This window comes from Poromitra crassiceps, assembly GCF_964638095.1.
Source record: "Poromitra crassiceps genome assembly, chromosome: 15".
Classification (NCBI taxonomy): domain Eukaryota; kingdom Metazoa; phylum Chordata; class Actinopteri; order Beryciformes; family Melamphaidae; genus Poromitra; species Poromitra crassiceps.
This window is the reverse complement of record NC_139634.1, coordinates 29,425,448-29,449,989: the sequence shown is the minus strand read 5'-3', so window position 1 is coordinate 29,449,989 and position 24,542 is coordinate 29,425,448. Positions and strand designations below refer to the sequence as shown.

General features: G+C 44.9%; 2 protein-coding genes across 2 annotated transcripts; both read left to right on the top strand.

Moving 5' to 3' along the window:
• The first annotated feature begins 1,703 nt into the window (after positions 1–1,703).
• Positions 1,704–15,690, top strand: xkrx (XK related X-linked). Its single transcript, XM_083652413.1, has 3 exons — positions 1,704–2,638; positions 11,917–12,176; positions 13,945–15,690. The coding sequence occupies exons 1-3, from the start codon at positions 2,283–2,285 to the stop codon at positions 14,793–14,795; spliced, it is 1,467 nt and encodes a 488-aa protein (XP_083508539.1). The 5' UTR covers positions 1,704–2,282; the 3' UTR covers positions 14,796–15,690.
• A 354-nt stretch (positions 15,691–16,044) lies between these two features.
• Positions 16,045–24,519, top strand: nox1 (NADPH oxidase 1). The gene is made up of 13 exons (XM_083652052.1): positions 16,045–16,153; positions 16,395–16,490; positions 16,958–17,068; positions 17,241–17,325; positions 17,968–18,113; positions 18,282–18,475; positions 18,578–18,704; positions 18,892–18,984; positions 19,076–19,317; positions 20,376–20,538; positions 21,083–21,229; positions 21,354–21,478; positions 21,649–24,519. Exons 1-13 carry the CDS (start codon positions 16,109–16,111, stop codon positions 21,773–21,775), a joined length of 1,701 nt encoding a protein of 566 aa, XP_083508178.1. The 5' UTR covers positions 16,045–16,108; the 3' UTR covers positions 21,776–24,519.
• Positions 24,520–24,542: the final 23 nt, after the last annotated feature.

The window sequence follows — 24,542 nt, the reverse complement described above, 5'->3', positions numbered from 1 at the left end:
CATAATTAGCACAACAACAACAACTACAGAAGGGGAACAAGCCAGTTCCATTTAGCGTTGCAGGGTGATCACGCTATATGCTTAAGGAAATTACAGCTCTTTCAGGTTTTTGTAAAGAACATTTCCAGTAAACATGCACACAGGAGATTTAAAGGAGATGCACACAGGAGATGTTACATTTATTTTTTAAATGGCAGGTCAAACTGAAATGATGCTGTGCAATAGAGAATGATTGGCTTTTTCAGGGTTTTGCATGGGAAATATCAAGTTGGCACCAGCAGATGATATTCTTCCCGTGCACCTTGCAAATCGATCATCTTTGTTTGCATAGTTATGAGCCAACCTCAAACTGGTTCTGTTGTACTGGATCACAAATGTTGGTTTTATTAGCCTATTACTGAGCGTGTAGCATTAGCAAAGACAAATTTGATGAGGATAAGCCTTTGTGACAATGAGTAAGAATAAAGTGATGTTTTATAGCTGAATGAAGAGAGTGTGTCTGTCTGCTGCACATGTTCCTGTTGCTGCTCAGGCCAGTATAACAAGGCCACGTCTGCTCTATGGTGTAAACTAAAAATAGAAATAGAGTAACTGATATCTCATGCTTGCCCTCTACAGCATTGCCATTTGGATAGGAAAATATATAACACCTACTACTCATTGCATGTATGCTCAATGCCAAGAGGTATCGCTTATTCTTGTTTTGCAAGCGATTAATGGGGCAAAAAATAGCCCTGAAGGAATTAATCATAAAAGTAAATATATTCTGTTTACACGCAGTGTTTACCTTCTTGCATCACCATTCATCATTTTTTATCTAGGCCAGTGTTTCCCAAACTATGGGTCGGGACCCAATTTGGGTCGCGGACCCCTGGGGGGTGGGTCGCCAACTGGTCGTCATGGCAACTCATTACCTGTTTTGTGAGTTTGGGTCTCCTAGGGAACACAAAATTTTATCTTTTGGGTCCCAAGATGAAAAAGTTTGGGAACCTCTGATCTAGGCTATAATTGATTGTTGTAGCCTAGCCTACCTATTGGACATATTTGGCCTCCTCTGCTTTCAGTTTAGCACATCTAGGATATATTAAATGTAGTTTAATGTTATTTTATATTTAGGCTATTTGTTTACATCTTATATTTCTCTGAAATGTTTAGTCTCTGCATTCATAGGGTGAGAACTTGACATCCACTATATATCAAGTGTCAAGTTTCAAGAGGTTACTTTTCCAGTCAGAACTGTCAGAACAAAGTGCCAAATTGAACATAATACTGATGTCATAAATTAGTTTTCATTGTAACATTATCAATGAATGACATAATCAGTGATGTCGTAAATCAATTCATTGTGACATCATTAGTGATGTCATAAATCAATTGTGACATCATCTGATCAGTCTTAAAATGTCACATGGGGCGGTGTTAAGGCGGGCGTAGCCTCAACGCGAGACGAGACTCATGGAAGAATGATTGATGAGTCTCGCGTTGAGGCTAGGGCGGACGGTGTTTTAGTCACGCTTTGCTATTGTTGTTATCTGTTAGCCACGCAAGATAGCCTACTCAAAATAGAATGCCGGGCAAATTGCCGCTTTTACTTTGAAGGCAGAATTCCACCATTCCCGGTAGTAGTGGCTGCCTCTTTCTAACTTGACGCAGTTCTCGCCGTTGACAGCACTGCAAGCACCCGGGGTTGTGGGTAGTTCGAGAAACGCTGGGATACGGATTGCGACCGCACGGGCATGTAGGGACAACACCTGCCTTTCATACTCTGCCATGGGACTTTAAGCTGCTCAGCCTCTCTGTGAGTGTGAACAAGTGTTTCCTAACATGTAACGTACGGGTTTTTCGACCATGATCCTCCGGCTAAATGTTTTTGATGGGACTGCGTTGCAACCTTTAACTTTGCCGATTCATTCTACACAATGGCAGTGAGATCCTTTCGGGTCGTAGGCTACCGTTGGTTTTTTCCTCAAATAAACGATTCCACCGTGCCCGCACGGGGTGGTAAGGCGCCTACCACAGGAGCCAGCAACATGTACACAAAGAATCAGCGATGATCAACTAACGTTAACGTGGTGGGGCAAGTGTAACGTTATCGTCTGTCTGCCAGAGCGAAAGTAAATGTAATGTCATGCGGCTTCGACAAGATACACAGCTTTGACGGGGAGGTCGTGTTTACTTCGGCGGCCAAGCAGACGATCGACGAGCCGCGGGGTTACAATACAACGTGGTTTCCGTGAAGTAAATCCCCGTGTAATTTTTGACGTCTGCTTCGCGAAGTGGCCATGGAGAAGCGCCCGGCTGTGGAGAGGGAGATCTCGGACATCATGGATCAGTCCCAGGCGGTGGACTCTGCCATGGAGAACGGAGTCATGCTGGTGGTCAATCAGAGCCGCATCCAGCCTCCGTTCAGCGTCATCCTGGCCACTTTTCTGTACCTGGCAGAGTTCGTGAGCGCCTCGGTGATGTGCAGCAGGTACCACAAGACCGACGACAACGTCTGGCTAGGCTTCACCATCGCCTTCATGCTGGTGCCCGCAGTGCTGATCCAGTTGGCGCTGACATTCTTTCATAGAGACTTGGGAAGAGACCGGCCTCTGGTCCTCCTACTGCACCTCCTGCTCCTCGGTCCTCTCATTAGGTAGGTGGTGAGGAGGTACCATTGGAAAGCAACTTCTCCCTTCAATTTGGCACTCGCTTCACACTCAATAGGCACTATTTTTTCTCTCTGTCTGTCTGTCTGTCTGTCTCTCTCTCTCTCTCTCTCTCTCTCTCTCTCTCTCTCTCTCTCTCTCTCTCTATGCAGTGTGGGGGGTAAATACTGATCTGAATCATTGAACCCCCTGTAGTCTTAAAAGTCCTGGCTGCTGGCATAGACCCTCAGTGACTTTTGTGGAAAGCTGGCTTGCTTCCTGCCACGTAACACACCCCTCACACTAGCTTTTTACCACTCTGTCATGACCTAATCTTGGCACCCAGAGGCCCTCGGTGCTGGAGACTGGCTCTTGGCTCATGAGGAGAGAGGTCAGGGCCGGTTTTGAAGTGTTGCGACAGTAGCTCAGAGATCACACACACATAGTGGAGAATCCTCCCAGAGCTGCTGTGCCTGATTCATGTAGATTGAATCAGAGCAGAGGAAATGCAAACATCACATGCTACACTGTCAGCACAAGTATATGCAAAGGAAAGTAGTAGGAAGCACTTTAGGGGTGCAGGGGGAGGTATTGGAATAGGGGATCAGATTCTGAACATGAGCAGCAAGTAAGTGTGTTTGCAAAAGACGAGGAAGGAAATTAACCAGCCTTATTGAAAGATGTTTGACAGAATAAACAGCAGTCTGTAAGGTTTTACAGTATTGACATATTGAAATACTGTGGCAGTTGGTGATCTCAGTCAAGAGACCTGTTTGGCGAACCATGACTCATACTGGATTAGCCCCAAGACGAAGGCGGAGACTTCTCCTTGAGTGTTTTGAAATTCAAATCTTCATCAGCAGTGATACTCTTTGAACTTTGATTTGTCAACAGAGGCCAGCTAAGGTGCTGCACTTTTGTTAGCGCAAGAAATTCAACATTGTCTTTCAGACCTGCGTGGGTTCCTTGTCGTTGGAAGAATAGCTTCCAAAAAAATCCGTATAAATTATGTCTTGTTATTGTTGTGGCACAGCCTTTAGCATAGTGTATAAATGAAATGTGACAATCTATCTGCCATAACTGTCCTTTGCAATGGCATTAAAAAAAGAGACAGGATTTCATCTTCGAAACTGACCAAATGGTTTTGATTTGTGTGTGATCATTGTAGTCGATCAAAACATGACATAACCCAGTGTCTTTTCAACATACAGCACTCATGTGATTCCGGCCTTATCTACTTTATCTGTTACAATGAATGCCTTAGGGCCAATATCCTGTGCCAGATCAGCACATCATATCATATTCACAGTTCACACAGTATTTACTATCAGAGAACAAGCCCTCTCTTTGAGCAGTGCTCTGCAGCGTTGCAGTTCCCAGTATAACTACTGGACCAAGGTCGAGGTTTGGTTTAGCTTCAGTTCTATAATTACACATCAGAGAGGCTTGATGTGTGTGGATGTCACCCGGTGTCACCCCGTCCCCTCAGAGGAAGCCACACGTGGTAAAAATGTCAACGAGACCTAAACAAGCAGCGTTTTTTCTGGCTCAAAATGGGACTTGGGGGTGGGGGGGGGGGGACTTGGGGGGGTTGTCAGTATGACAATATGCTTACTGTCATGCATACATTTGACTTTTGGGTTATCATAATTTTCTTTATTTTACCAGGTTGATTAGATTATTGAGAACACATTCTCTTTTACAATAATGACCTGAAATGTTAGTGTAGGGTTAGTTTATAGTCAGGGTTATCCTGAACACTAATATATCAAGTCTTTGTCAGAAATTATGGAGCAATTTTCACAGCACCCCAAGTTTTAGAAAGGAAGCAATTTGAAGGTGCAAATGATGATACCGTAAAAATGCTTGATTTTGATAGTATGCACTAGTATGCACTAGTATGCACTATGTCAGGGTTGTCCTGACCTGAACTCAAATCGTCAGGATTTTTATGGCCTTGGACATTTGGGGGGGTGGCTGAAACCTCTTTGGGGGGGTGGGGGGCAGCATGAACATTCTGTTTGCCATAATATTGTTTTCTGCATTAACGATGCTGCTTCAGCTGTACTGTAGATTTCTGAGAATGTTGATTTTGTCATATTGGCAGTGAGGAAATGGCAGCGCTGCTGGAGTTGTTGTACTGAATTTCACAGACTGCCGCTAAGGCGATAGACTATTTTCACTCGTGAAGCTGAAGGGGCTGAGTGAGGTGGTTGACACAGTGACCTGGAGATGGTTTTGTGTTAGCATGAGGCGTCAGTCTGGTTGGGTAACCTAGACACAAAACAAAACAAAAATACCCAGCCCTGCTGGAAGAAAAAAGTAAGCAGCAGCCAAGAGCAAAAGTAGCTGTATAAAAGGCTGTGACACTGGTTTATCATTCAGTGCACCCTTCCCCCTCCAGCTCAGGAGGATGCCTCCCTCGAGTCACGGCCAAGAACAGCTTTCATCAGCTGCCCATATCAGTGGGCCTGTGCAACTCAACAGGCTGTGTATTTGTTACATTTGTGATCTTGTAATTCTCATCGTCACACCCAACACATGCTTTTAATGTGCCAGAGGTGTGGCCAGATAACAAGTTCTGGTATCGGTTGTACAAAACTCTGCTCTGTTCAGTTCTGTCCTGTTACTCGACACTATTCAATGCTACTCTTCTACTGTGCTATGCTGTCCTAATCAAATTACCTCTGCTGCTTAGGTCTGATGGGTGTTTTCCTGTAGTGGGTGTAGCTGAGGGGGTGATGTAATTGTTGATCGCATGCCGTGGCTGCTGCACAGTTAGCCTATATATTGCACTTTCAGAATGGAAATGGGTTGCTGTAGTGTAGTCATTATTCATGAAAAACAAGGAAGTTAAAATCACAACCTGCACTGAAATGTGCTTGATGCTGCATATCAGCTGCATGGAGTCCACCTGAGAGTTTGTTATTCCAGACTCAGAGTCAATATGGAATCTGTGAGTAGGGAGTCGGCTTGTCTGCTGCATGTTGGCCCTGCCTTGTCATGACTTGTTGTCTCCCTGAGAATATGATCCTAGCCTAAAGCAGGTATAGACAAGCTACATAATGACACCATGTGGGCCTGGTCCAGTCCCAGCATGCCAAGCTGAAACACTCATTACACATGGTGGGGTGATGCCTACCAACACCGGATGAGTATCTCCCCATCTTGCTAAAGAGCTGCCAAAAGAATTTCCTGTGCTTCTTAGTTGATTTCAGAATTGTGTCACAAAGAACCTCCTTCCCCTTCTTACTGAACTGTATGTCTTTTGAGTTTCACACTCTGTGCTCAAGCAGAGAGAGGGAACAGATTGGTGGTTAGGCTGCCATTAAGCAGTAGCCTGTTTCTTTTGATAAATCCATTAAGATCAGATGCTGTTGCGGAAACTCAGCATATCGATTCTGCTCGCTAATGCTTTCATAAGTCATGCTGGTCTTTTCCTTCTCCACCTAAAGTGAAATTCAGTCTGGCTCTCGGGCGCTTACAGACGCCAAAGTGCAGGCTGGTGGAAGGGAAGAGACTACCCATAACTGCATTCTCAGGCTGTTGTGCTGCCAAGTTTCCGTGGAAGATTGTCAATAAATCATGTTCTTGTGCCTTATGCTATACTGAAGACCTTATACAGTAACTCATACACTAGATCAGTGGTTCCCAACCTATTTTGGCTTATGTACCTCTTGAGCTGTTTTTGCATGCCAATAGTACCCCCTCACTTATGCCTGTTGATGATTCTCCTAAATGTGTTCTATAACTTATAGTTGCATGTAGACATACAAGTAAATCCATACAAAATATATGTTTCACTGAACTGCCAGTGTTTGGGCTTGGCCTCTTTTTTCCTTTTGTCACCAGGCCCCCCTAAATCTGAATCTGGAGCGATGGCACCTGGGTGTTTTTCATCAGGAGCATAACAGTGCAACGGTTAAAGGCCGGGTTTTCCGTGGGGAATATGAATATATATTAAATCTCACGCCCCTAAGGTTTTAGAATCCGTTGAAATTTTTGAAATTGGTTGTTTACAGCCTGAGATATCACCAGAAATCCACTCTGTGTGTGTGGGGGTGGGGGGGGGGGTGCGGGGACTCGAAATACTACATTTCCCACAATGCACTGGGCTCGCGTGGCCTTCGTTTCCATGCCCACCCCTCAGGCGTTTGGCTGATATCAAACTCCAGTAGGTGGCGGTAATGCACATATATGTTTGCCAACCGCCATAAAACTCAAAGAAGAAGAAGACATGGAGAGAAGACATGGAGAGAAGAAGAAATAAATCGAAAATAAATCGAAAATCAATTGCCTCCAAATTGCACCAAATGTAAACGGTAGTATATATGTCGGGAGATGTCTTCATAAAAATTTTTTCATGCATTTTAAGGCATTTTCGTAGGAGTTACGCGCATCTGATGTTGTAACTATTTTCTGTAAAAATGTGTAAAAACGGGTACATTGCTCAGCGTTGATTTCGTTACTTCAACCCACCTACTACTAGATGTAAAATTTGACGAGCTTTCCAATGCCGCCAGTCCCGTGTCGATTAGTGCTTCCGTTCCCGAGATAATGGTCTCTTTGCAAGGAACTATGGGAAGCTAATATTAGCTACAGCAGGCTAGGCGGTTGACAAGATGGCTGCGTTTTTGTTTTGGTCAAGGCCTCTGAAGGGGCGTGGAGGACCTCTAGAGGCGGGACCATGGCCAACAACAGTTGTAGTTCATAGGTGCACGACTTCCGCAAGGCGGACTTAGGCCAGATGACGCGAAACGCGTCGGCTGGCCCAAAAAATATGTGAGAGATGCTTGATATCTCTGGCAGTGAATATCCAATTTCAAAAATTTCAACGGATTCGAAAACCTTAGGGGCGTGAGATTTAATATATATTCATATTCCCCACGGAAAACCCATCCTTTAACACTTGCCAGGGGGAACTAGTTGTGGCGCCCACATACCATTTTAACAATGGGCTTATGAAATGACTTGGAATATATATCTCTTTATTATTATTATTATTTTTTTTTTTTACCATTTTGGAAGTAAATTGTAATCCCCAATCTTTCCAAGTACCCCCCCTGCAATGCAAGCTGCTCAAGTACCCCTGGTTGCGAATCACTGATGACCCGCATCTGCCAGTGTGTAGGTCAGGGATGCACGATATATCAGCAATCATATCGTATCGGCCGATGTTAGTCATTTTTTAACATATTGGCATCGGTCTGATGTTGCAATGTTAATATCGGTTATCAGTATTGGCCAAATCTTTCTCATTGCGAGAAAACAATGGGGTAAATCTATGATTTATGGGCTTTTCCAAATGTTTTGGAAATAAAGAAATGCAAGAAATCACGTGTTTTTCAGTATGTACACAATTTGATTATCATAGAAATGTGTTTTTATACAGATCATATCAACATCGGTAAATAAATCACCTATAACAGCAATGTTAAAGGGATAGTTCGGTTTGTTTGAAGTGGGGTCCTATCAGCTAGTTCGATACACTAACTGAAAATAGGTACAGTGTTCTGGACGCTGAGCGCACCGTCTATCAAGACCCAGCACTCTGAAGCAACAGCCTCCACAGCTCTGTCTCTCTAGTACAGGGGGCCAAGAACTAAAATGTAATTTAGCCACCTAAAACAAAGCCCACCTAAACAAATCAATATCAGTGTACATGCACGCTCTATTTTGACAATTTTGAGCGCTTTATTTTACCGTCCATCAGTCCACTTCAAACAAACCAAACTATCCCTTTAATATCGTTTATCAGTATCGGCCAAAATTCTCACATCGGTGCATCCCTACTAGTGTAAGGTGTGTGTGCACACTGTGCACTGTGTAAGGTGTGTGTGCACACTATGCACTGCCTCAGGTGTGTGTGCACACTGTGCACTGTGTAAGGCGTGTGCACACTGTGCACTGTGTAAGGTGTGTGTGCACGCTGTGCACTGTGTAAGGTGTGTGTGTGCACTGTGTAAGGTGTGTGTGCACACTGTGTAAGGTGTGTGCACACTGCACTGTGTAAGGTGTGTGTGCGCACTGTGTAAGGTGTGTGCGCACACTGTGCACTGTGTAAGGTGTGTGCACACTGTGCACTGTGTAAGGTGTGTGTGCACACTGTGCACTGTGTAAGGTGTGTGTGCACACTGTGCACTGTGTAAGGTGTGTGCGCACACTGTGCACTGTGTAAGGTGTGTGCACACTGTGCACTGTGTAAGGTGTGTGTGTGCACACTGCACTGTGTAAGGTGTGTGTGCACACTGTGCACTGTGTAAGGTGTGTGCACACTGCACTGTGTAAGGTGTGTGTGCACACTGTGCACTGTGTAAGGTGTGTGTGCACACTGTGCACTGTGTAAGGTGTGTGTGTGCACACTGCACTGTGTAAGGTGTGTGTGCACACTGTGCACTGCGTAAGGTGTGTGCACACTGTGCACTGTGTAAGGTGTGTGTGCACACTGCACTGCCTCAGGTGTGTGTGCACACTGTGCACTGTGTAAGGTGTGTGTGCACACTGTGCACTGTGTAAGGTGTGTGCACACTGTGAGTGTGCACTGCCTCGGAGTCCAGAGATAAGAGCAGGCTTTGCGAGGACAGATCACTGCATAGTTTCACGTCAAAGGCAGTTCAGTGAGACACAGAAGCTCATGCAGCGCTGCATCTGCACTGTGTTAAGGAGATAAAGGTAAATCCTCACCAAACAACAGCTGAAACAACACTGAGTGAAAACGGCTGACGGCGTAAGTCCAGCAGGGTCCGATGGCACAGAGTTGAGCCGCGGGGAAGTGAACTTTTGCCTCTAGTCCAGGGGTTTTCAAAGTCTGAGACTGTGGGCCTCCTCCCCAGACTAAACTTGGAAAAAGGGGGCCCCCTCGCTCAATTCCTGGATGCCTATGGGATCATGATTATGTTATTTAGATAGCCTGATATTGCCGTTTGACATTATTTCATACTACAACAAATACATAAAAAGTGGGAAAAACAATAGAATTCCACAAAACTGTATCTCTGAACTATCTCTTTAACCAAATCACACACATTTAGGCTATTCTATGTGATCTCCTTTCGATAACTAATGTAATTAATATTTTTCTAATTCCATTCACTGAGCCTCCCCTGAAACTGCTTGGAGCCCCCCTGGGGTAGGCCTGCCTCCCACTTTGAAAAAACCCCTGCTCTAGTCCATCATTTCCAAAGTTGGAGATGTTGGTGCTTTGGAACAAAAGATGACATTCCAGCACTGTGATGTGAGATTTACTGCTGAAGTGAGAATCCTCAGCGGGCTGGGCTGTGTCTTCATGAGCACAGCTGCTCACAGCACTGTGAATATACAGTGTGAATACAGTGAAAACCTCGCCATTCCACTTTTGCTGATTTTCAGGTTCCAGCTTTAGCGTTTATGTAGTGCTTAAATGATTCACAATGATCAGCAAGACCTTAGTGCAGGGGAGTCAAACATACGGCCCGGGGCCCAGAACCGGCCCGCCAGACGGTCCAATCCGGCCCACAGGATGACTTTGCAAAGTGTGAAAATTGCACTGAGAAGTCCTTCAATCCAACTTTTCAAGCTCAGGATTTGACACCGAAAATGGATCGTATCAGGTTTCAGGAGCAAGTTACAATATTAAGTAGCCTATTTGTGTTTTCTGTATGCATCACTAAATGGTAAACAACTGTCATTACCCTGCCTTGAATATAGAGAAGAATTGCACAGTTGCCGTCAAAATTGTAATGCACAGTTACAGAGAGTAGATTTGAAATGATAGACCTATGGTAGCTGAGATAACCCTATGTGAAACTCTTGTGTTCTTAAAATATACCTGTAGGCCTAATTCTTTACACAAAAAGAAACAGGAACATTTGGGGGAGTTGTTATTTATAGGTTATTATGCATTGATTTTCTTTGACTAGCCCACTTCAAATTGTGTCCCATGTGGCCAATGAACTAATTTGACACCCCAGCCTAGTGGCCCATTTCCACCTCTGGTATCAACGCGGCCCCGCCCAGCTCGTCTCGCTTTTTTGTCTCATTCCACCGATCAAAAACGGGGACAGCCCGGGTTGTATTGGGGTCGAGTCGTGCTACTTTTCGTACCTGCCTCGTCGAGGTTCTATTCTGTGAACCCGGGTTCATACGGTGACGTGAAAACATTGTAGACGACTGATTGGCCAGGCAGAATCGTGTTTACTCTGTCTATCCTACTGACTGTCAATGCAATGCTGCATACCAGTTTAGTGGGGTTTACCTTCTCTTCTGTTATGCTTTTCCATCAGTCTTTTGTGTTGCTGCCTTCGCCTCTGGTGAAATAAAATGGTTTCAATTGTCCAAAAGTCCGCTGCTCAGGAAGCGCTTGTAGTTGAGTGCTGCGTCGGCTCCGCTAGGCCGCAGGCGGGGCTCTGGTGAAGCCGCGGTCTTGCCTGGTGAGAGGCCACCGGGGTACAGGCTTCACTCTAGCGCAACCCCCGTCCCTCGCGCAGCGCATGTGAGTTTTGACTAACAACAAAGTGATATCCATTCTCCTGGCCGATTGTCACATTTGCCCATGTACACTGTAGGTCATTTAGAGGCACCAGTATTTCATAAACAGTTTAAAAGTTCTGTGTATGGATTTAATTGTAACGTTATGTTATAGCCTACTTCGGAATATGGGCGGAGGGCAGATATGCGGTCGCTATGATGACCAGGTGTGGGCGGGGGCAGATGACCAGCGGTGGAAGCAAAACGTCCATCGGGTTGAAACAAGTAGAGCCGAGTGGTGACGGGCTGTGCAGGGCTGTAAAATGTGGTGGAAATGAGCCATAAAGGGCGGGACATACCCCAGGGCCTCTGAAAACCAATGAATGTCCCCATGTCAGTAAACAAAGAGAGCATTTACCTTGAAAGTACGGGGAAGGAACCACACCCTGAGATTTAATGTGTTCAGGGCGTGTGGAGGCCGACACTGTAGTTTCTTTCTTCTGACTGCCCCCTGGTGGAGCCACAACACTGTGCTAGTGTTTGATCCATAGCCCAGAAAAGGTTCCTCGGGTCTATTTGTGGTAGAGTCTCACATGACAACATTTCCCAGGCTCAAAAGACAAAATGTCAAAAAAGCATAAAATTGTTGTATTAAGGACTTGTATGTTACTGTATCTGTGTTGTTTATATTGTAGTTTGCCTGCACAATATTGATTCTAAAATCACAGTAAATGTAGTGTCCCACTGTGGTGTTGTAATTAAACGTAACATTGCACTGCCCTCTGTTGGTTTGAAAGTATTACTCCACCCCTCACTGACCCTCTCTCTCTGTCTCCCTCAGGTGTTTCGAGGCTCTGGTGGTCTATTACAAAGCAGGCAAAAAGGAGGAGCCGTACGTCACCATCTCCCGGAAGCTCAGTCTAAAGAAGGGCCAGGGGATGCCCATGGAGTGGGAGATTGGCCACTCGGAGCGCAAGCTGGCCACTCACAGGAACGCCTTCAAACGCACCGCAGTCATCCAGGCTTTCCTGGGCTCCACCCCTCAGCTCACGCTGCAGCTGTACGCCACCATCCAGGAGAAATACCTCCTCTACACCAGATGTAAGAAGTCCCACAGGGGTGGGGTGGGTGGGGCTTAATGCTGTCTGTCAAGTCAGCCATTTTCATGCCAAAACGATGACATGCACCCAGAATGTTATTCTTGGCAGATGGCAAATGTCTCTGAGCGTATAGAGCATGGCCGACCAGTTTGGGGCCCGCGAGCCAAATTTAGCCCACACTCCGTTTGTTTTGGCCTGCCATGGATTTGGGGGGGGGGGGGGGGGGGGGGGGGGGGGTAATATCTACTTAGATATTACTGTCTTTCAAAGGCTGTGGCCTTTGAAAGTGAGATGATACTGAGATGAAACTAGAAGACCTAAGCAATCCATCGGTACCAACCATGTCAACCTAGCTTGTCGGGGGCTAAATAACTGAATAGAGAGCCAAAGTGAACGTCACTTCCTGCTTTTCTTCCTGACAGCGTGTGAAAAAATATCATGGTGGTGTACGGAGCGATACGCTACCTTTTTGATCCTGTTTGAATTGTGCCACGGGAGTACACACGTCATGTTTGTCAATGTAAAACTTATAACTTATAACGTATATGTATAACTCTGCAAGTCGAGAAAGTCGCAGTTTGTGGTAAAACTGTCGCACTATAAGTTATAAATCAGAAAGTCTCTCCCGCCAGTCCATTGTTGTTAATGGTGTGACGTATAATGTGTGACACAAGATGTAGTTGATTGACAAAACTAAACATTACGTTTCAGTTTCAGGACAAACTGCGACTTAGTCTTAGTCTTTGCACAGCCTGTGCCGTATTGAGGACAGGAGAAGTGCCGACAGGAACCTTGGGAGTTTGAGTATTTCATGACATGTTTTACCTCCCAGGTGCGCTGGATTTGCGTTGATCACTGACAGCCGCTGTCTCCGTGTGACTGCATGTGTTGTTTGCTCGCCGCGTGCAAGCGGTGCACCATGATAGTAAGATCAAACACACCCTGCTGTAAATTCAGCGCAGGCTGTGCAAAGACTGCTTCTAAATGGTTGTTTCACGCAAGCAGTATCATTTTAACAGCGCCGGTGTTCCGGCTAAATTACTGGCTTCACTAGGCGGACGATCATATCTTCGGATCTGCAATCGGAGGTCGGATACGGGTAGGAGAGCTTTTTGAACAGCCTTGTCCACCTATTGAGGATTCTAACGCTGTGTGGCGCCGCTTTACTGTACGGAAATATCTCGGAGTACAGTATAAAGCGGCGTCACGTTATGGGGCTAGGGCTATGCTTGCTTTCTGTCAGAAGAAAGGTGTCTTTCCCTTTTAAATAGGCTATGATTTTTTTTTTACAATCAATTCTAAATCTCACTAATAAAATTACTGTTAAATAGTAGCTTTTTTATTATTTTGAAAATGTATTTTATATTTACAATGTAAATTGTCTATAAAATATTATACATTTTAATGTAATGTACTCAGATGTACATGTAATTTCACATAACATCAACATATAGCTGGAGATATCAATATAAATAGATGTATTTTTCTTTAGGGATATTTCCATTTTTCACTAGACTTGAATGCAGGCCACAAAATTAGTACCAGCCAAATGCTGGTAAAATATGTAAGTTCCTTGTACATTTGCTTCAGTCCCCCCAGTATACTGTAACTGTACTGAATTAACAATAATAGTATGATGGTGATTATAAGGAGTTCCCTGTGCTTGCCACCTACAGTAGTGGCAAGACATTTTCAAATGCTGTAGAAATGTGTGTCTGCTACCGTTTATGTGTGGAGGTTTTAACGAGTGACTCTCTCTGTGTTTGCAGTGTCTCTGATGATCATCACCCTGATCTCCATCACCTATGGCGCTCTGGTGTGCAACGTTCTGGCCATCCAGATCAGATACGACAACTACAAGGTACGGTTACGCCCGGTTGCCTACCTCTGCCTGATCGTGTGGAGAGGGCTGGAGATCGCCACCCGGATCACCGCCCTGGTCCTCTTCAGCACGGCGCTCACCTACTGGGTGATCCTCGTCGGGCTCGGCAACCTGCTCCTCTTCTTCTTCCTCCCCTGGGGCGAGTTCTGGGTGGGGAAAGCCTCGCTGCCCGTGGACGTGGAGAAGAACTTCTCCAAGCTGGGCACCACGGTGGTACTATGCATGTTCACCTTCCTCTACGCCTGCATCAACGTCTTCTGCTGGTCGGCGGTGCAGCTGGACCTCAGCCATCGAGAGCTCATCGAGAAGAAGCAGCACTGGGGCCGCCTGGCCGCCTACTACTGCGGCCGCTTTGTGGAGAACTTTGCCCTGGTCACACTCTGGTACCTCTTCAAGTCGGACTTCTACGAGTATGTGTGCGCCCCACTGCTGGTGGTGCAGTTGCAGGTCTGCTACTGCCTGGCCGTGCTCTTCATGTTGGTCTTCTACCAGTACTGCCACCCCTGCAAACGCCTCTTCAAGTACAACGTCCACGACTGCCTGCACTGCGCCTGCTGCTGCTGCACTGCGCCATGTCAACGGGAGGGGGTACCGCCTTCCTACTCCACCGCTGCCACCATGGTCCTGGTGCCAGTAGAGCCGCTGGACCCGCAGAATTCACAACCCCCCGACATCACCAGTCAGCTGGGGGAGCGCGAGACCGCCATCGTTGACGACATTATTATGGACGCTGCCTGAGAAGGAGTTTGTGGAGATTTGGTGATTTTTACATGCTAGCCTTATGAACTCGGACGCTCTCTTCTGAAGCACACAGGGAGTGATGGGACACAGTGCTGCTCGCGCTGCACTGCGGAGGACAGGGTGCGCTCCTGAGGGGGTACCTAAAGGGTTTAACACAGAAATGAGATGTATTATTTGTGTTATTAGAAGAAAGAAGGTGCATGGAGAGCCTTGGCTAAGCAAAGCCTCTTTTTCTCTCAAGTGTACAAAACTTTTCTCATTCACAATTTAGAGGTGGAAATGAATAACTCATGATGCCTTTTATCAGTGGTATTAACATACACTTAGGTCCCAGACTCCCAGTGTACCAAAGAATGTAGCGGGATGAGATATGCCGTGATGCACAAAGGCTGCGTTGAGAGAGCAGCAGTGGGTCAGGCAGAGCGAGCCAGGTGTGTGGGAAACGTGCCAAGTGTCTCTGACCCCAGACTCTGCCCGGCCAGGGCACCGGTTTACTCTCTCTCAGGGTTTCCCCTCCCCACCCTTTGCACAGCGCTGCACATGCGAGACTCAAGACTCAACAGGGCAAGAAATGCTTTCCGATGAAGAATTTTAGCTTCCTCATACCGAACTGCATTGTGTGACTGAAAATGCCTGCTACTGTCTGCCTGATCAGGATGCCTTGGTCCCCCGTTTTGCTTTTGGAAAAAGTTCTCACAAAAGATGTAAAGAAATGATATGAGGCATGTGTCGTTTATAAAAGGTACAATTACTTGTGCATATTTAACTCAGAATTTAACATTACATTGACGATGCATTAACAAGACTCACACTGTACAAGCTTCTAAAATACTGAAATGGATTCACAGTTTGCCCTTTATTTTTACGTTTTGCCCTGAGGAGTCAGTGCCTTGACTACTACTGTATTTACTTGAAAAATAAATAAAATAATAATCCAATGTCTACACATGCATTCTTGTCCATTTTAAAATCTTTTTTTAAGTCAGGTATTCAATAGGCTAATTATGTTGCCATCTAAGGGTCATCACACACAGTCAAAAATACTTCCTCATTCTATTTCTTTTTTTAACTGCTTGTCCAGAGAGGACCGGAATGTCGACATTCTTCTCCATAAAGGAAAACTCTCCAACAAACTTCCTCAATCACGCAACATCGTCATATATCCATCAGCTGTGCATTGTAACAGTAGCTTCCTCGTGTCTGCTTACCACCTGTGTGTAATGGGCGGAGTTTGGCCGAGGAGTCTGTAGTCTATAAAGACGCAGGTAGGCTGAAGATGCAGTGAAGCACCTGTGATTCGCGTGTTCAGCATGGCCAACTGGATTATCAACCATGGACTCACAGCCTTTATACTGGTAAGGTCGTCATAGAGCTTTATATGGTCGAAAATAATTAATCTCCCGAAACAGCGCACAGGCACTGCTAAAATGTGGCTGTATATCGGTGTTTGCGCGCGGCTTACCTTTTGTGCGCAAGTTGCCCAAGTGTCCATAGTCCAACTCCAAACGGTTGCATTTTCAACGCAAATTAAGAAGATTTAAAAAGAAGTGCTTAGCTGATTTTCTGATGAAAACATGATCGTGTCTTGACTTGCAGGTGGTCTGGATGGCCATCAACATCTTCCTTTTCGTCTGGTTCTACTTTTTCTACGATTTGGGGGATCAGTTTTTCTACACGCGTCATATTTTAGGGGTGAGTGACTTACGTGTGTGTGTGTGTGTGTGTGTGTGTGTCCAAACTCATGGAATATCAGCCCTTGGTAGAACTTAGGATACAACTGCCAACTTGTGCAATTGTGCTTATGTTTGGGAGTCTGGGGTCACAAACGTGTGCTCCATGGACTGCAACTAGGTGGGCTGCAAAAGACTGATGCCAAAAAAAAGAAGCAAAATATTCAGTCTCAGCCACTATAGGCAGGCTTTCCATCTGGAGAAGACTGTGCTTTGTATACCCTTGAGTGCTGAACATGCTTTACATTCGTCTGCTTGCATCTGTGACTGTGTATAAGCTATCATTGTGCTACACTTTACCCCCCTGTTTACAAGCACATGCATTCAGTGTCTGGTATGATCATACTGTACTTTATGTAACCTTCCAAAAATATTTGGATCACTCTTTTCCCTGCTTTTGGCTCCAAATAAAATGCGTGTGTCTTGCAGTCTGCTCTGGCCTGGGCCAGGGCTCCAGCAGCTGTGCTCAACTTCAACTGTCTGCTGATCCTCCTGCCAGTGTGCAGGAACCTGCTGTCCCTGCTCCGTGGCTCGTTCATGGTAAGATGGCCTTGGACAAAAACCCACAGCACTGTCTGCATGGCTCAGCACTAGGGCGAGGCATACGACAACACTTTATCTGCTTCATCACAGCGTTTGACTTTGCATTAGAAAGCTATTCTTTGGCTAAATATTTTAAATTGCTGACCTCTCACTTCCTTGATGCTTTCAGTGCTGTGGCCGAACAATGAGGAAACAACTGGACAAAAATATAAGTTTCCACAAGCTGGTGGCCTACATGATTGGCCTGATGACCGGTAAGACATGCACATCCCATTTCTAGTATTTTTGATTGAAAGCATAATATGAACAAAGTTCCTGTTTATCCCTCTTATCCAGATATCTTATCCATTATGTTTTAACTATCTGGCAATATTCTTCATTTAAAGAATAAAGATGAACTTCTAATTGGTCAAGTTAACTCTGCAACAAATTTTCATACGTGGGATAAAAATTGAGGTAAAAGTAGGGTTCAAACAAAAAGCTTAAGTTATTCAAAATGTGACTGAGTAGAATTAGATTTTGGGTGGGGTCGAGGTAAATCCTAACTTAAATATTGACCCAGGGTGTATTAGATACATTGACCTCCTAGTCTGGTGGTTATCTCACCAGGGGGGAAAAGGAGTGAATGGCAGCTTTCTGGAAGAAAAGACTGTTTTATGAAGAAATGTATGTTTTTAAATAGGTCTGCTAGCTGAAAACACTTCTCATGAAATGTCATAACCTACAGATGTGAATCCACAGAGGTATTTAGAATTGTATCTATAAAGTTAAACCATAAACCACCAGTACCCCCCCCCCCCCCCCCCCCATGACAGCAGAATTCAGGGTAGGGAATGAACAAGCAACCTTCAAATGCAGCATCACTGAAGTGTCTCCTATCTGTCTGTTTTTGGCAGCTGTGCACGTGATTGCCCATTTGCTCAACGTGGAGTGGTACAACGACAGCCGGCGAGGGGTGTTTGACGGACTCAGCACGGCACTGTCCGCTCTGGAAGACTCCGACAATACCACCTACCTGAACCCGATCCGCAACATAGACATTGTAAGTTATCAACTAGGGGGTCTACCTGATCACAATAGTCATCAGGGGTAGTCTTTATCAGTTCTGGCAAAGTCCTCTGCTGATGCGATCATGCGCTACACACACCTCTCCTTAAACCTCTTCCTGGTGAATAATGTTGTTGTCACCGTTTGGCTGGCCGTGTCTCAGAATGCACAGCAGACGCCAACCAACCTCGTCTTCACCACCATCGCCGGCATCACAGGAGTCATCATCACCCTGGCCCTCATCCTCATCATCACATCCTCCATGGAGGTGATCAGACGCAGCTACTTCGAAGTCTTCTGGTACACGCACCATCTCTTCATCGTCTTCTACGCCGGCCTGGTGTTTCACGGCGCGGGGTAAGGAGAAAGGAGAAGACTCTCAGCCCTTGTTTATTTGACGTGGGACGGGATGATTATTTCGGGCGCGTTGCAGGTTTCACTCGTGTGTCTCATCCACAGGCGCATTGTGCGGAGTCAGCAGACGACGAGCCCGCCACACAACTTCACCTTATGTAAAGACCGATTTGCAGAGTGGGGACGGATTCCTGAGTGCCCTGTTCCTCAGTTTGCTGGGGGGTTTCCACAGGTTAGTCCTTTAAATCCCAAAAGACCTGCAGTTAGGAGTTCAAGCTTCTCTGATCTCCATTGTCTGTCACTTTTTGTGAATATTTTAAAACTACAACAAATGCTACTCTACAAAAGTTAGTTGCTGTGTGTGCTGTAGTTTGTGAAATTATTTGACCACACGTCTCTGTTTCTCCGCCCTCATTTAGACCTGGATGTGGGTGATTGGTCCCATGATCCTGTATATGTGTGAACGTCTACTACGTTTCATTCGTTACACGCAGACAGTCCGATACAGGAAGGTAAGTTTTTTTTGGATAATGAGTCAGCTGTTGGCCTCCCGATGCATTTGGCCCGTCATGGTCGGCTAATCTCTCGCTACTCTACTTTCAGATCGTCCTTCGGCCGTCTAACGTGCTGGAGCTGCAGCTGGTAAAGAACGGCTTCAAAATGGAAGTGGGCCAGTATGTCTTCCTCAACTGCCCCGCCCTGTCCCAGCTGGAGTGGCACCCCTTCACCATGACCTCTGCCCCCGAGGAGGACTTCTTCAGCATCCACATCCGCTCTGCAGGCGACTGGACCCAGAGACTCATCAGTATGTGTGAGGAGCTGCCGGAGGGAGCGCAGGGACCCAAGTGAGTGTTTCCCTTTAATACACGTTTTTTTTTTTACAGTGTTGAAGTGATCTGTATTCATGTTGCACTGGCCCACATCGTTACTGTTCACACTGCAGACACTGATTGTGATTATAGCCCGGCATACATGATTTTAACCTTTCAGCAGGGGTGGCAAGAATGCTAAGACCTATCCTACTAAAGTAGATTTGTCACCTTGCTGAAATTTAATTTATGTAGAAGTAAAATTACCAGTGTAAATATCTAGTTAAAGACGCCCCAATTTTTTCACCCCAATTGTACTTGGCCAATTTCCCCCTGCTGCCCTGGTCGCTGCTCCACCCTCTGCCGATCTGAGGAGAGCCGTAGACTAGCACCATGCTTCCTCCGACACATGCACAGTTGCCAGCCGCTTCTTCTCACCTAACAGCAGGGAGCTTCACGGGCAGGACGTAGCCAGTGGGAGGATCACACTATTTCCACCAGTTCCCTTCCGCCACGACCAGGCGCCCAGACCGACGAGAGGAGGCACTAGTGCAGCGACCAGAACACATACCCTTAATCAGTCTTCGCACCCACAGACACAACCAATCGTGCCTGTATGGACGCCCGACCAAGCCGGAGGTAACACGGGGGCGCGAACCTGAGACCTTCGTGTTGATAGGCAGGGAATCTACCACTACACTACCCGGACACCCGATTCTTTGAATCTTTTAATTGGAAGAATGAGAAATTACAAAATCAAGTGCACAAAGTAAAGCCAGATTACTCTTTTCAGATGGATCCACAGTTATTTTACAACTGTCCAGTTTTTGTTGGTTATCGAGAGCCACAAGATTTGTACTCTGTAATGGATGTGATTTAAAATGTAGCTGTGATTTAAAATGTAGCTGGTATAGTACTTCAGCAAAAATGCACTTAATTAAAAGTGAAATTTCTGAATTGAAAAAAAAATACTCAAAATGGTACAAGACAAGTAGTACCTTGTAACCCACCCTTGCTTTTCACAAATAAGTTTATCAATGACCTTAATGGATTGTTTGCTGTCCTACATACAATTATTTACTCTTCTCCCCTAGAATGGGTGTGGATGGTCCCTTTGGCACGGCCAGTGAGGACGTATTTGAGTATGAAGTCAGCATGCTGGTCGGTGCTGGCATTGGCGTCACTCCATTTGCCTCCATCCTCAAGTCCATCTGGTACAAATTCAAAGAATCCAACCCTAAGCTGCGAACCAGAAAGGTAACCAAAACTGCCTAACCAGGCTGGTATTCATCAGTACAAAAATATAGGATGTCGGAGTTTAACAAAAATGCTAAATTTATATCCGTAGTCCCTAGGCAGGTAACAAAAACGGAAACATTAAAAGTGACTACACAAGTAGAAAAAGACAAAATACATTGTACATGTCTGGTTAAAAGTGATCAAAGTTTGGTCTTCCTTGAGCAATTGTTTGATGTGGGTCTTAAAAGTGGGATATGTAGGGCAAGTAGTAGGCCATTGGAATATTTACTTCCCTTTACTGATGGCACAGTCTGTCCAAATGTGCTGCGCCTACGTGCCTCCTTTGTCCTTCAAACCTGCATATCACTGTGTTGACAGGTGCTATGCTGACTTTGATACATCTGAGGCAAGACCTCATTGTGTTTTAAATAAAGACTACATTGTGTTTTCAGTTCACAATGCCTCATGTTGTATGAGGAGGAGCCATCCATCAGCAGCGTGGGCTGTTCTTGTGCAAGAGGACGATTGTTTAAAAATGCTGGCATTTCCTTCCTGGTTGCAGATCTATTTCTACTGGCTGTGCCGGGAAACGCATGCCTTCGAGTGGTTCGCTGACCTGCTGCAGGTGCTGGAGAGGGAGATGGAGGAGAGAGGCATGGGGGACTTCCTCACCTACAAACTCTATCTGACCGGCTGGGATCAAAGCCATGTGCGTGACTCAATCATGGCATGACATCATGGGCTAAATGTATTATCCACCTACCAGTCCAGTGTTCAGTAGTTCATAGTTCAGTTCATCTTTACCAGCCATTCCCTCCCCCCCCACCCCACAGGCTCGTCATGTGATGGTTCGTTTTGATGAGGAGACAGACGTGGTGACTGGTCTCAAGCAGAAAACCCATTATGGCCGGCCCAACTGGGACAAAGAGTTTGAGCAAGTCCGGAAAGAGAACCCCACGTGAGATTACTTTTAATATCAAACGTTTTCGATGTCTTTTCTCAATGAATCAAAGTGGATGGAGGAAGTCGGTCGTATCTATTCATAAGAGTAGCCTATTATTATACTGTATTTTATTTACCATGGAAATCTGTAATATAGATTTTTCTTTTGTGTGCAAATGTCCTCAGGTCTGTGGTGGGGACTTTTCTGTGTGGCCCTGCAGTCTTAGCAAAGGTCCTGGACAAGAAATGTGTCAAATACTCAGATGTGGATCCTCGCAAGACCAAGTTTTACTTCAACAAGGAGAACTTCTGAGCAGAGAAACGAGAGGTGCATTCCGGCTTTGGAAGGACAAGCCCTTTCAAAATAATTGAGGGGAAATGTTTCTTTGAACATGGATCACTTGAGGGCAATAAGGTGATGAGAAAGCTTGAGATGCTGTCAAAACAGACCTAGAACTCTATTCATGGACTGCAGTCATGTTTTTGTTGTGGCGGCAATCTTGAGGACCACACCTTTTTAGTACCCGTCTAAGTCTACTGTTCAAACCATGCCACTTTTGAACTCTTAGCTACCTTTTCATACTTAGTACTAAAAACTCCACTCACACTTTAAACAGGCCACCACTTGTAGTACTTTATAACTTTAATTCAGCTTTGATATCTTTTGTACTTTTTGAGAAATCAGTTTTTATACTTTTTTCAACGTTTACAATGCGAACTTATGGCGCCAGCTTTGAGTGTGTTATTCACTCTAGCTGACTTTACAGACTGCGCTTTTCACTAAATTCACACATTTTAAAACTTGACAGTTATAACACTACATACATGTTATACATTAAACCCTTCAGCTACTTCTGCTCTGTCTTGTCAAAATATAAGCGATGCAATATGACAAACATTAGTTTGACACTAGTGTCCCACTCGATTGCCAATTGCGTAGCAAATAAAGGGCATCGAATTGGTCCTCAAGATGGCAGCCACAACAAGAACATGGATAGCGGTGTTGAAATCTGGATAGTATGCCCCAAACCTCTGACTAGTCTTGCAAACCGAGGCAACAAGCATCACGATGGCCTGGCTTCCTTATTGTCAGCCAAATGGAACACACACCATTATAGTCACTCAGGGACTGGCTTTCTCTTTGTTCTTGTTTTCTACCATGATTCATGGCTTGTAAGGCAAATTAGTTGTCAAAGATGTTATTTGTATGTTATTGACATACTATGAGATACATCAGGACTGGTGGTTTAACCATTATAGGCATTATAAGGTTATCATGTAGCCGACTATCCTCCTACATCAAGACCGCTGACTTGAACCCAGACAGCTATTCTAAAAGTGGAATGTAACCCTTTTCTAGTTCATACTAGTGCTTATGGGGATTGACATTTTCTACTGAATCAGCTCACCATATTTCAATGTTATAAGCATTAATGTTTTGAATTAAATTGAATTACCTTGTAAATACTGTAAATAACATTGTTGTGTTTATCGAGATACATGTGTATGAATAAAATAAAACAAATTTAGCACAGTTCAATTCACGTTGGGCATCATTCACAAACCGGAACGTTCTTCTTGAAACCCATGCTTTCATGAGGATTCTGACATTCACCAATGTTTTCTTATTTGGGATTTGTTCTTAGGTAAGAACAGAATTTATGCACACTTAAGAGCACTTAGACATTTGAGTGCCGACTTATTTAATTCTACTGTATATAGGCTGTCTATAGGTTTTAAATTATGATTTTTTTTAACTGATTTATAATTTAATGATTTTCATAGTACAAAGTATTATCGTCTTAAGATAAAAACACTAACCACTTAATATTTAGCGATTGATCACACATGCTATTTATAGGCAGAAATGTCACTAAAAACAGAATTTGAATTGCTGAACTTGAATAATTGCAATTTGACTTTGTATTGTTTAGCTTGAATTGCATTGAAAAATTAATCTGAATAGTATAATTTGAAATTGAATTTATTAGTTTGAAACAATTCCAGTAAATCTGAAACTGAACGTATTACAAAATTGAATTCATTTCCTCTGCAACTGTATTCAGCTCACAATTCAAATTAAGTTTCTAGAGCATAATGCCCATAGGCATAGCCAAGTAGGCGTAGTTATACGACGTAGGCCTACTCCACAATTGCAAATTTACTGCTGCAAGATGCTCCACCCTCCCCAGACGGTGTTCACCCACTATGCCAACCTTAGGTTTAGGCGTGGGAGGGGTTAGGGTCTGGGGGAGGTTAGGTTTAGGTGTGGGGGGAGCTCCAGCCGGTCCACCGATACGCTGCCTCGCTCAGCTGGTTCTGCTTGTGGGCTATCGGCATTGCGGTCTGTCGGCACCCTTCAGACCTGGGCATTCTTGACTTCCCCCAACTTTTCTTTTCAATTTCTCTGCACACGACCCTGAAGACTCATGCCTTTTTATAAGGATTGGCTGGGCATTTACCTGTGCTATTAGGATCACCTGACACTTTCAATTTACAACAGTGGGATTCATCAGTAATATAAGAACACGGGTGTGAACAATTCTGCGAACACCTCATGAATCTGACAATACTATTCTAAGGACCTTTATCAAGAAGACATTTAAGAAAACCCCTAAAGGCCTAAATAGTTCCACGTCGAAGCGGATAGAGACTGAGAACGAGTCTACGTCAAACCCCTCGCCGAAAGCGCCGGGGCTGGCGAGCCTGCCGGAGCAGCCTGCGTGCAGCTCCTCGGAAATGTGACTCGATGCAAATGACACGAACAGTGCGAGAAGAATGTAATGTAGATCATGCGCAGATAACCGGAGAGAGCCCAATGTCTGCAAATGAATTAAGGCTCAACTGACATTTCAGGTCTTACACCATTTTCTCAAAAGCTATGCCGTTAAGGATATATGCTTCTTGGAAACAACCGTTTATTATCGCCCATCAACTCACACTAGTATTTCCTTGTAAGTAGGATAAAGAGTCTAGTCACCCAGTCACGTTGTAGATTTTTCCACAGGTCACAATAAATCACTGTTGAAATAACTCTTTCAAAATCACAAATGACATTTGTTGTTTCTGTGTCACTTTAC

Coding starts and splice junctions, on each gene's coding strand:
- xkrx (XM_083652413.1), top strand. CDS start 2,283: ATGGAGAAGCGCCCGGCTGTGGAGAGGGAGATCTCGGACATCATGGAT. Junction 2,639..11,916: donor CTCCTCGGTCCTCTCATTAG/GTAGGTGGTGAG, acceptor TGTCTCCCTCAG/GTGTTTCGAGGCTCTGGTGG. Junction 12,177..13,944: donor ATACCTCCTCTACACCAGAT/GTAAGAAGTCCC, acceptor CTGTGTTTGCAG/TGTCTCTGATGATCATCACC.
- nox1 (XM_083652052.1), top strand. CDS start 16,109: ATGGCCAACTGGATTATCAACCATGGACTCACAGCCTTTATACTG. Junction 16,154..16,394: donor GACTCACAGCCTTTATACTG/GTAAGGTCGTCA, acceptor CTTGACTTGCAG/GTGGTCTGGATGGCCATCAA. Junction 21,479..21,648: donor GTCCGGAAAGAGAACCCCAC/GTGAGATTACTT, acceptor AAATGTCCTCAG/GTCTGTGGTGGGGACTTTTC.